The sequence below is a fragment of the Buceros rhinoceros genome, unplaced genomic scaffold (assembly GCF_000710305.1).
Source record: "Buceros rhinoceros silvestris isolate BGI_N320 unplaced genomic scaffold, ASM71030v1 scaffold5281, whole genome shotgun sequence".
Classification (NCBI taxonomy): domain Eukaryota; kingdom Metazoa; phylum Chordata; class Aves; order Bucerotiformes; family Bucerotidae; genus Buceros; species Buceros rhinoceros.
In genome coordinates, this window is record NW_010393546.1 from 1 (window position 1) to 11,417 (window position 11,417).

Sequence of the window (11,417 nt, forward strand, 5' to 3'; positions counted from 1 at the left end):
AATCTTCATCCGCAAAGCCAAGCCATGACGATGATGACGGATGTCCTGGTAGTTAGCAGTTAGAAAAACAGATGGGTGCTTTTGTTGCACTTTAACACACAAATTCCACTGCAACAGAGGTCTAAAAAGTCAAGGGGACAGAATCCTGTAGAAATTATTATAACATATGGTTATTTATGTTCTGTTCCAGAGATTACTGCGGCAGAAATGCTGTAACAGTCAAGAGCATCTGCCGGAGCAGTACATTCATGTTTCACATTATTATATATAATATATATGTTTCAGATTACTCTACATAATAACGTCATTTTAAGTCAGAATAAATTTACTCGTATGGAATTTAAGTATAATTTAATTTTATTGCCTTCCCAGCTCTACCCCTTGCTCAAGCCCAGGACACCTCAATAAAATACCCATCAGGCAGTTCGTGTGACACAAAGGTTGTTGACTGTCAGTCTGGGGTTGAAAACAAATCCCTTTTCCATTATGTTATCCAGAACACCACGACGCTGCACCTGCTTAACACTAGAACAGGTTTGAAGATGAGAATTAATAAACACAGTTACGTCCCGCCTGTGAAAATCTTTTATGCCATCAGTGTTCCTATTGCCGTTTAAGATGTTTCACCTTTTTTCCTCTATCTTCATATTGTAGTACAAATACCAGGTGAATGTAGATGGGACCGTCGCAGCCTACAGGTTTCCGTACCTCTTGCTGGGTGACAGCCTAGTGTTGAAGCAAGATTCCAAGTACTATGAACACTTTTATACTGGATTAAAACCGTGGAAACATTATGTTCCAGTTAAGAGAAACTTAGAGGACTTGTTGGAGAAAATAAAATGGGCTAAGGTAAGTTCCGTTAGTAATTCAACTTCAAAGTGATAAACATTACATAAACAATTTCTCTTAACATTCCCTTCTTTTTCCACGTGCGTATTTTGCACGAACTGGGTGGAGATCCTGCGATGAAGGAAGTACATTTTGTTGTTAGGGTAAGATGGGAAGGTCTTAATTCAAGCAACCATCTCTACTCAGGGAAATACTTAGGAATCATTCTAGGTGTGTGCAGAAGTGTTTCGTGAGTCAGAGCCTTAGTACACTGACTGACGGAGGGAATTTTCAAAGAAGCGCCCAGACTCCTAGGTACTACTTAGGTTCTGCTTTTTGTAGGTCCTGACTAGAACAGAAGTCTGTTAAATGCTGCTCTGTAACATGCTTTAAGCAAGCGGCTGGGATTCTGCAGCCAAACAAACCCGTACAGTTGTGTGATTGAAACCACCATTTGTGCTTCAAATTTAGCTGTTGGGTTAAAACACAGGAAGAGTTTCTGTTCTGAGAGTGCTGTAGTTCTTCATAAAGAGTCAGATGAAAAGACTAAAAGCTTTGAAATATAGTCCTAAAAGATTGGAGGTAAGTCCGTGGGATCAAGCAGAGTTATTTGAAAAGGAAGACGTTGAATGCCTTGCACAGGAGAGGACAGCAGTGCGGCTTTGTCCTCTGCAAAACTCGGTGTGTCCGGCAGACGTCAGAGCTCATTTTGAGGAGCTTGAGGCTTGGACAAAACAGCAGAGCAGTACTCAGCGGAGTTTTCAGAATTGTACAGTTACCCCAGGAAGTTGTTACCGATAGCCCTAACCTGTGACCGTAGGAGCAATCCAGTGTTTTTTGAAAGTCTGCAGTTCAAAGTGTGCCTTTGCAGTCTAGCAGTAATTCAAAGTTGCAGATTTGAACAGCTCCTTTAATAAAACTTCCAGTGCCAGCCGGACTTTGAGTCACGCACCGATTGCTCTAGCATTCATTTGTTTTGTCTCGATTTTCCAGGAAAATGATGAAGAAGCAAGAAAAATCGCTAAAGAAGGACAATTAATGGCGAGAGAATTACTTCAGCCTCAGAGGCTTTACTGCTACTATTACAAAGTGCTCCAGGTTAGGACAGTAACGATTTCATTACTTTCCCCCAACTGCTCCTGCTACTGATGCCACAGATTTCATATTCAGTCCTTACTTACGTTAACTCACAGGAGAATTCTCCTGTTATTCACAGGAGATCAGTATGAAGAGCTTTGCTAAAACTCGCTTCATCATCGAAGAGGCAACCAGACATCATAGTTGTTTTACAGAATCAGAGATTTTTTTTTTTTTGCCCCCATCCTCGCAGTCAGACCTGTTTCTGTGTCATTTGAAATGCGGTTTCTAAGAGCCGTAGGAGACAATCTGTATGCAATTTTCTTCCGTTTTCCCCTCCTACATATCCCTCATGAGCTACTCCACTGTCTGAGCAGACAACGAATACACAGAAATGAAATTCCCCGGGCATGGCTAGCAGAGTGGTAAGGAGTGAACAGGACAAACAGTCATTCCTTCCCTAGTGAAAGAAGCTGCTGTTCTCTGAAAGCTCTGGTTTAGTTTTCTGGTTGGCTGTGCAGAGTTAGATCCCAGCTTCAGCAGCCACAGGTTGGCACCAAGTTTGGAACTGTTCCGTGTACAAAAATGACGGCATTATCCGCGTGAAGTGGTTAGAGGCACAGATAATGACAATATTGAAATTGCCGTTAATAGTAGGACAGGAGAAAACAGTAAGGGAGGTTTTTCAGAGGCAGTGTAGCCTATTAGTAGGTGTGTTACCTTGTAAACAGGCTGTGAACAGTGACACAAGGAACCTGGATAAAGGCAAGCTTGTGAGTGGAAGGGAGGAGGAAAACTCTGTTTCACGAATTATACGTTGGTGCTTCTAGCATTCTTAAATAATGTTTACATATTTCAGACATATGCCAGACGCCAAGCCAGCAAACCTGAAATACGGGATGGAATGGAGCTCGTACCTCAGCCTGATGACAGAGACTCAGTGTGCAGCTGCCACAGGAAAAAGCCTGTAAGGGAAGATCTCTAACTGTACCGGATGGAGAAAACCACCCGCTTACAATGCAAGAGTCCAAATGGGAATGAAGCTGTGAAATCTAAGACACTTCTGCACTAGCAAGCATTCTTAGTTACGTATTCTTCTTGTATTTACATATTCTTTTTCACACTGACTCTGACCTACAATGTTACATGGCCACAGTTTTGTCTCCGTGACCACCACCGGACAGATGCTGAGCCTGTAACGGGGAGCGTCTGGGGGATTTGTTTGATGTACTGCATCATCATGAAGAGCACAGTGCTGCTCGCGTTCCAGCTGGGACCTACTTACCAAAGTTTTACGAGGAACCAGTCATCCACAAAAGATCTTCCGTGAGTCAGTGCAAATTACTCTAAAGAAGCACTTGCAACATGCTAAAACAGTGTTATGATTTCTTCATAAAGTTTACCTCAGTGTTAGATTGTTTCTTGTATACAGAACAATTTTCTAACTAGACAAAGGAAATGAATATTTGAGATTTACAGATGTCAAATCTGGTGTTACTCTGCGATTATTTCGTGCTCTATGACAGATAAGAGAATAGAGAACGTGATACAAGATTTATCAATTTCAGGGGAAAATGGAGAGGAGGAGGAAAGATCAGAGTAACATTTTTATAGGCGTCACAGCTGTGAATCACCAAAATTAAATGCTGCTTTAAAGCAGACTGTGTAGCTATCATGATCCCAGTGCTTTGAGTGCCGAGACACCACTCTGAAGACCTGTTCCCTGCCAGTAACCATGTCTGTGCATACAGGCACAAAGGGGCTTCGGAACTTCAGGTGAGGGCAGGTGAAATACCAGTGTCTTAGTTCAACAATACAGTCTGCAGTGTTTGGGGCAACTTGAGGATTCACACATCTGGAATCTGTTAGTAGGGCTTTAGCCTGCCTAGGTTTAACTTCGCTGGAGAGCGAAGGGTGCCACCATCTTTTTCACCTGGGTTCATGAACCACTTTTTCCTGTGCTGAAGTCCCTAGAGGGATCTTACCCATTTCCTGAATTTAGTCATACCTAACCTAATACTGAGATCAGACTTTGTGGTTTTGGTTCAAACATACGACAGAACAAGCTACGCTGTGCTAGGGGTTAGAGATCTTACTAAGCAGTGGGGAAGCCAGTTGTCCTCCTAGGTTTGATTCAAAGCCAGTTTTCTAGAGAGTGCTGTAGCTCCAGGCTGGAGAAGAGGGCTTCGGGTCTTCCACTGAAGTAGTGCAGCCATGAAGCTGACAATACCAAATTCACAGGGCCAGAAGGAGCTGCTCGTACCATCGCAATAATGGGTGGGGCAGAGGAAGAATCCTAGTCCTGGATGTGGCTTCCGGAACCTCTGCTGATTTGTGCACAAGTTTGTCCACTTCGGAACGCTTAGATAGTCCTGAAAGGAGACGTCATTGCCAACACCAAGACCGGTGTCCACAAGCAGCCTCTTCTGTCCTCAGCATTTTTGTCTTGGCTAATGTAGGCTGCCTGAGCACCTTCCTGCTCAGCTGCACTCACGTGTCTTCCACGGATACCAAAGCGTGCCCACACAAAAAGCAATGGAAACATCTCAACACTGGACTCGCTTCATTGCTCAGGTGCCCAAAGTTTAGTGCTCTACACCTCCTGCAGGCTTTCTTCTTGGTTCGACACTGCAAGTTACTCTCATAAAACACATTTAAAAATTTCTTCACTAGAACAGGAAGGAAGACTAGATTTTTCAGTATGCTAAATATGGAAAGAACTTCAGGGTTTTAAGGAGGCTAATGCAGCTGTCCATCAGCCATTTATTACGTTATGCCAGTTTAGAGAAAACCTGGACCGTGCTGCTCTACCCATCATCCCCTTTATTGTGGCTCTAACAGTAACATACAGAGCGGATGTATTTTAATTTAGCATGACAATCAGTCCCAGAACTTCAGACTATAAATACACATTCAGCTCATCTGACATTGAATTTTCTACATCAAAATTCAGGAACAGCGTTCCACTGCTGAAGCTGACACTTAAAACCAAGTCCGTGCTCCTCTTTCCTTCTCTGCATACAGTAATTTTTACTGTAAGCTATGATCTTCCTTTGCGATATTATCCATGATACCATGTGCATTTTATATTCATAGAAGTGGTGTGCTCAGGAAAGGCGATTAAGCATACCAGATGGTTGAAGCAACAAGGCTTTCCACCTCTCACATACATATATCAAACCAAAAGTCCCCAAATGATGCTTTTATTTTAAAAAATAGGGGGGAACGGGTGGAGTGATGACGCATACGTTATGGTTCTTTGGAAATGTCTGTGTAGGAAAACTTGCCCGGCTTGAAACTGAAGTCTTCCAAACTGGAAGAAGATTCAGATAAAATTTAAAGGGTCATTGATATAATGAAATCAGAGTATTTCATTCCCTCTCTTTCTTCCCTCATAAAAAAAAAGGAAAAAAACCCTCTTCTAAAATCTTCTCTGCCAAAAAAGCCTCCTTGCTTTTGTAATAAGCATCCCTTCAAAGCAAAGACTAGTTTGTCACAGAATGCCTTACAGATGCTTTTATAGCTTAGAGGCAAGAAATATCCTGGAAAAAAAATGAATATTCATCTTCCTGCCCAAATTAAAAACCAGTAGAGACGTGGCAGAACTTTCATTACAAATGCTGAGTCATTTGAGAAAATCTGGTTCAATTTATAACTACAGATCTTCCAAAGATAAAAGAAGTAAGGCCGAGCCTCTCCTTTCTGTTGGCAGTTCTCCATGCAATTTAAATCGTAATGCCGAGCAATCGCAACAATTGCCCCTCCAGGCCAGGAAAGATGTCAGATCTGTTTCAGTTTGATGACAAGATGATACTCATCGGCCTGGTGTGGCACAGGAATTGCTAAATATTCAGCTCAAGCTGTTTGTCCAAGTGAAGTGTAATACATACGTTACACAGTGTTTTTCAGCAACATACATACACTAGAGTTGCTGTTATTCTGTAGTAATTCTTGAACAGCAGCTGAGTAAATCTCTTGTACACCCAGTACAAGAGTTACACCCAGCTGGTGGTAATTTTTAAAGTTACCATACCACAGTACCGACGCTTGCTACAGTAATATCAGCTTTTAATGCACAACAAACGTTTTACGCTCGGAGTAAAACCTGTCCTGTTTTCATCGGTGGCAGTAATCTTTAACGCTCGGTAGAACTTACCGCTGATGATGGAGACGGGTTTATCTGTTTGAAATAGTACGTCCCAAAGTCCAGGGCCGGTACTTGCAAACATAGGAATCTCCATAGAAATGGTCTGACTTCCGAAAACGTGGAGCCTTTACTTAAGGTTCCTTATTTTCATATCCCTTTAACCCTAACAGTAGTTGCATATAGTGAACACTCCAGAAATGTAGTTCTTTTATCTTCTATCATAATATATTATGTCCTCATATATTCCGGCACCCGCATTTGGAAATACGCACCCAACCTCAGCTTCATCTTGAAATGAGAACTGGTAAATCACGATCTGTTGAACATAAAGGAGCTACAAAGTCAGTACATTCTTAGACTGTATTTTTGAGATTTACCCCCCGATAAGTAATACACTAGTTTCACGATAGTATTGTGCCGGGTCTGCCGTCTAGATTCGTAATTAAAAAACCCCTCTAATCAAAGCTCCTCTGATGGAGCGTTAGAGCCAAGTACCCACCCTGGGAAGCATACGCCCGACAGTTATTACATTAGAAAGTAAATTATTTAGTGAGGGAGGAGAGCTGACAGGGAAAACATACATCGCCTGTTCGAGCACGTTTGAGAAGCTTGTTAAGGAGTGACAGCACGGAAAAAAGCATTACATAAACCTCGGCTGTTATCGGCTCCCTCGCAGCTTCGGTTTTCAAAAGGGCTCTTCGTAAGGGCAGCGATGAAGCGCAAGATTTTATATACATACATTATTCTTTGAGTTCATAGGATTTAGCCGTTAGAATCTTCTTGTCTGTGAATGCTTTTATAGCATTTTAACGAGGCTCTGTGAGTACTAATGCTTGGCTTTTGTTTTGTTAATGATGTAAGAAAATCTGTAGTGTAGAGGGTTGCGGCACTAAGGGAAAAAAGATTATTTTGCATGTCTGTCTGAAGACATTCGAGACATCTGTGGCACACTCCTTAACCGAGTCCCACCATGCGCGTGGTGATTAGCAAGAGTGTGGCCAGCAGATCCGAGATGTTTCTTCCCTTCTGTGTGGCAGTTCTGACCCTGCAGCTGGAGTTCTGGATTCCACCAGAGCAGAATTCCATTGACACAGAGGAGCAGATCCAGCCGAGGACCACCGAGGTGATAATGGGGTTGGGGGCACATGAAGTGTAGGAAGCTGAGGGAGCAGCGTTAGGTCAGTGTGAAAATGAGAAGGCAAGGGAGAGATCACCTTGCTGAGTTCTGAAGGGAGGGTGTGGAAACGATTAAGCCACTTTTCTCTGAGGTACACAGCAGAAGGTACCAACAACAGTCACCAGGTGCAACATGGGAAATTCCAATTAGATAAGGGGAAAAAAGTCTTCACAATGATATCCCCAAGGAGGTGAAGCTCGGCCTATGTGACCTCCAGATGTTCACTGCTCTATGAACTACATTTCAGTCATACAACGAGCGTTTATCTAGTCACATAGCAGGAGGATGAGAACATCCTGCTCTTGCGTGTCTCCAAGAGACAAAGCCGCCTTTCTGTGCTGACACTTTTGACACTGTTCTTGTTTATGTCTCCCTTGATAACACTGACTAAGTTTTGCAGATATTTGAACACTGGCTTACAAGGCTATAAAATCGTATATTCATGCTCTGTATTATTACTGTGTATTAATTATCACGATCCACCGTAGCCACGCAGTACCCAGAGGAGCGACAGAAATAGGATGTACTGATGTGGCATTACATGCTTGGATTGACTGAAGGCCTGCTCTTCAGAGGAGGTGACTACACCCTTTACACGTACAAGACAATTACAAAGGATTTGGAGTACGGTGATGAACCAAAGTAATAAATTTTAAGTAATTAATTTTAAGTAGTTAATGGGAATGTTAATGTAATTGATAACTTACACATATACTTAATTCCAGCATACTCTGTAGGCGTGACATATTCCCATCCCACTCCCAACCCTAAAAAAATCAGTCGGGATCCGTCTGTACTACAGATTTGCAATGTACAATGGAGATACTCAAGGCAGCTCGGCAGAACTCCAGAAGGACCTACCTGAAACAGGACCGAACTTCAGATGCGGAAGCTTTCACCTTCCCGCTGAAAACCTGCAGCATACGTTATTTTGGATGGAAGCCGTCTAAAAGCCGATCAATTCAAGCTCTACCTGTCAGACCATTAGTTCCACCATAGCTCGTGCGACTCAGGGAGGTTGTTTAGCGTTAGCAGATGTTGCTCCTTAACTTCTGGTCAAAAGTAACCACATTTCCAGCCACTCTTTTTCTCCCAAACCATCCAGCGAAGCTGTTCTACCACTCCGGCTGCAGAGATACGCCAATTTATGACTGATACTGGTTTACCATTACTGGTATTACCATAATGGTTGCTACCAAATTAGCATCCTGCAGGTCCACGCCTGATTTCATCTTGCATGTTACTCTCACCAAATTTTTCACCTTTGCAACAGAAAGAGATTTGAGTATTTTATTAATTTTAGCTGACAGAGTGAAAATGGTTTAGAATGAAAACTGGGTTTGCCTTCGAGTGATGATGTTTTTGCTCCTGTGCTGCGACCCATCAGCTGTTACCTCAGGAAGAAGGTAATTTTGTCAGTACGATCCATTTCATTTAATGAATTAAAAAAAAAATACAAACAATAACATCACGAACCAAACCCACTCTGCTGGTGAGAGCTGTTGCTCTTTTAAAGAAAGATGGCTGTTATGGATACTCCGGCACGTTATTGTAGCGAGGGCAAAGCGCGAAGTGATCTCTGTAAGGCAAGTAAGTGTAAAGGGATGCTTCAGGAATAGTCTGTACTGTGTTACTGTACACTAGCAGTGAGCACCAAGGTTAGAGAACTCACAACAGTGAGATCAAGAGTCAGGGTTGTACAGTAAGATTTTATCCGCTAAAATAACAGAACAAGCAAGAAAACACCCTATCTCTGACAAAAACACGCAAGCAATATCCCATACAGGGGTTCAGCTCATTCTGGCAAGTGTCCTTAAGAGAGTTTGGTGCTGTTTGGTAAGGTGAGTTATTTAAAAATGCCGGGAATGTATGTTGTGATAGAAGCTGCATCTCTGCCAATAAATTCTGCTTTCTCCTGCCCTGTGAACAAAGCTACTCGAATGGGGACTGACCCCCACCGACCTTTTCACACTACAACCATTCCAACTCAGCTGCTATTCCCTGCAAGATTCACTTGTGTCTCTAAGGTAACCAACAGTCACGCTGATCCTGTTAGTGAAACTGAAAAGCAGGTGCAAATCTGAAATACTTGATTTGTACTTAATTATCTTTTCACTCTTTAAAAAACCCAGGCATTTAAAGGTGGTACAGATCACGTAGATACGATGTCATAGCATATCGTAAATATTTGGCAACACTTAAATGCAAGTAGTACATGTGAGACGCAGAATAATTCGGAGCATTTCCTATGAAATAGTTTCTAAATTCTGATTACCTGCAGGAAAAGATTTTTTTTTTTTCTGTGATAAAATGTTGTATCAAAAAAAAATATTCCCAAGGATCCAGAAAAACTGCAACTCCTCCCTGACCATTAATAGTACTGTACGTACAGTGAATCATTCCCTGGAATTGAGACCATGGCTGTTGCTATTTACTCTTTTGCAGGATAATCTATTATTTCGCTCATCAGAGTTCCATCCCACTCACTAGCAGCTGGACCTTTTATTTCAAAACGCACTGACACAGGAAAGCTGGCTTTCCCCTGTGGTCAGCTCAAACCGGGCAGTCGGTGCACGGGATGACGCCAGTGCGACTGAGGTCTCCTCCGGGGACAGGTACTGTCACATGGCTGATCAGGAAGCAAATGAAACGCAATCCTGGGGAAGCCCTGCATGAACACACCCCTCTAACGCCATCAGCAAACAAATCCGAGCATTAACTCGAATCCGATGATCGAACTACCCCCGCAGGCAGTAGGTGTTTTCCCCATTCCAGTCACAAGACAGCGTTACTCCAAAGCCAAACCATTCTTCTGTCCCTAAGCTGTCACCTTCAACCTTCTCAAGCAACTAGGGTCCACTACCAAAGGTGTTTGCTGTATTAATTCAGCACTAAGTTACACCCTGCTTTGATGACACGCACTAATGTGTAAGAGCGGCCAAACTGGATCTGTTAAGCAGGTTACGAGGTGCAGTCGTCACCAGTTTCTTGATGGATTATCTTGTTAAGGAAGCCAATATAAAATCACTTCTGATGGGGAATACAAATGATAGTCACACAGGAGGGCCAGCTACTGGTCCCCTTAGAGTAAATGCCGTGGGAATTTTGCTGAGTGCGGTCATATTTGTAACAAGAAATAAGGTCCAGAAGGTTCCTGATCCAGTGGGGGGGGAAAAAAAAGGTGAGGGAAAAGCACCTACTGATCATAGGCAAATGAATAATTAGCTTCAATGCCCCTGAGTTTGATACACAGGACATCTTCTAAGACCAGATACGCAGTGTCCTATTTCTAGAGACTTACCACCTTGACAAATTGTCCCCTAAATCAATTCCCTTTAATCACTCCATCATTTTTTAAGACTAACCCAAACCCTGAAGCAAGTAAGAAATTATACGCAAAACTGACAAAGTTATGGAGAAGGAACTTTTACTGCTTGCCAGTTAAGTTTATTTCTTGCTGTTACACCGTCAGCTACAATTTCAACGATTTATGCCCAGATGTGAAGAGCTGAATGAATGTGGCTGATAAACTGTAATTTGCAGGGCAACAGGAGCAACATCAGCACTCACTGAACTCGTAAAATTTGCCCTTGAAAATTCTATATCCCTCCGAGAACAAACTGGTCTGTTCCCAAGGAATTCTCAGGTCTGTAGAAAAAGAGAATAGGTAAAGATATTGATCACTGAAGTAAGTAATAAGTGAATAAATTCAGACATTTTCCGGAGCTTCTCACTTAAAATGGTTTGGTGTTTACTGCAAAACTGTGTTAACTGGCCATTTTACAAATTCTGGACTTTTTGAAATGGATCACTATGCTCCATTGCCCCAAGTAAATTAATGGTTAAAATCCCCTCCTCATAACTCAGCGATTTCATGGGAAATAAATAAAATCAGATTAAATAAATATTTTCTGATAGTGCCCAAAGACTTAAAGTGGGTTGCCTGAAAAAGAAGACAGAAGGAAGCTAAGGCTCTCTTTCGCACTACAAATATTGTATATTGGACTGAATCAAAACATATAGAGTTTCTCCTCCTTCCCTTCTTGAAAAATCATTGATTCGTGAAGAACCAATTGCTCGTTGACTGCTGTGAAAGAAAACAAGCAAAGAAAACAAAACCAGTGCTCCTGGCACGGGGCTGGCAGATACTCCCCCGGTTGGCTCCCTCAAGGTGTGAGGCCATGGCTC

At 42.4% G+C, this 11,417-nt stretch overlaps 1 protein-coding gene across 1 annotated transcript; it reads left to right on the forward strand.

Moving 5' to 3' along the window:
- Nucleotides 1-33: 33 nt before the first annotated feature.
- Nucleotides 34-3,390, forward strand: LOC104501121 (KDEL motif-containing protein 2-like). The gene is made up of 4 exons (XM_010144876.1): nucleotides 34-48; nucleotides 655-849; nucleotides 1,822-1,926; nucleotides 2,765-3,390. The coding sequence occupies exons 1-4, from the start codon at nucleotides 34-36 to the stop codon at nucleotides 2,888-2,890; spliced, it is 441 nt and encodes a 146-aa protein (XP_010143178.1). The 3' UTR covers nucleotides 2,891-3,390.
- The last annotated feature ends 8,027 nt before the right edge of the window (nucleotides 3,391-11,417 follow it).

What these genes read in the sequence shown, in the direction of transcription:
- LOC104501121 (XM_010144876.1), top strand. An exon ending in AGAAAATAAAATGGGCTAAG is followed by an intron (nt 850 to 1,821) that starts GTAAGTTCCGTT and finishes TCGATTTTCCAG; the next exon opens with GAAAATGATGAAGAAGCAAG. An exon ending in ACTATTACAAAGTGCTCCAG is followed by an intron (nt 1,927 to 2,764) that starts GTTAGGACAGTA and finishes TACATATTTCAG; the next exon opens with ACATATGCCAGACGCCAAGC.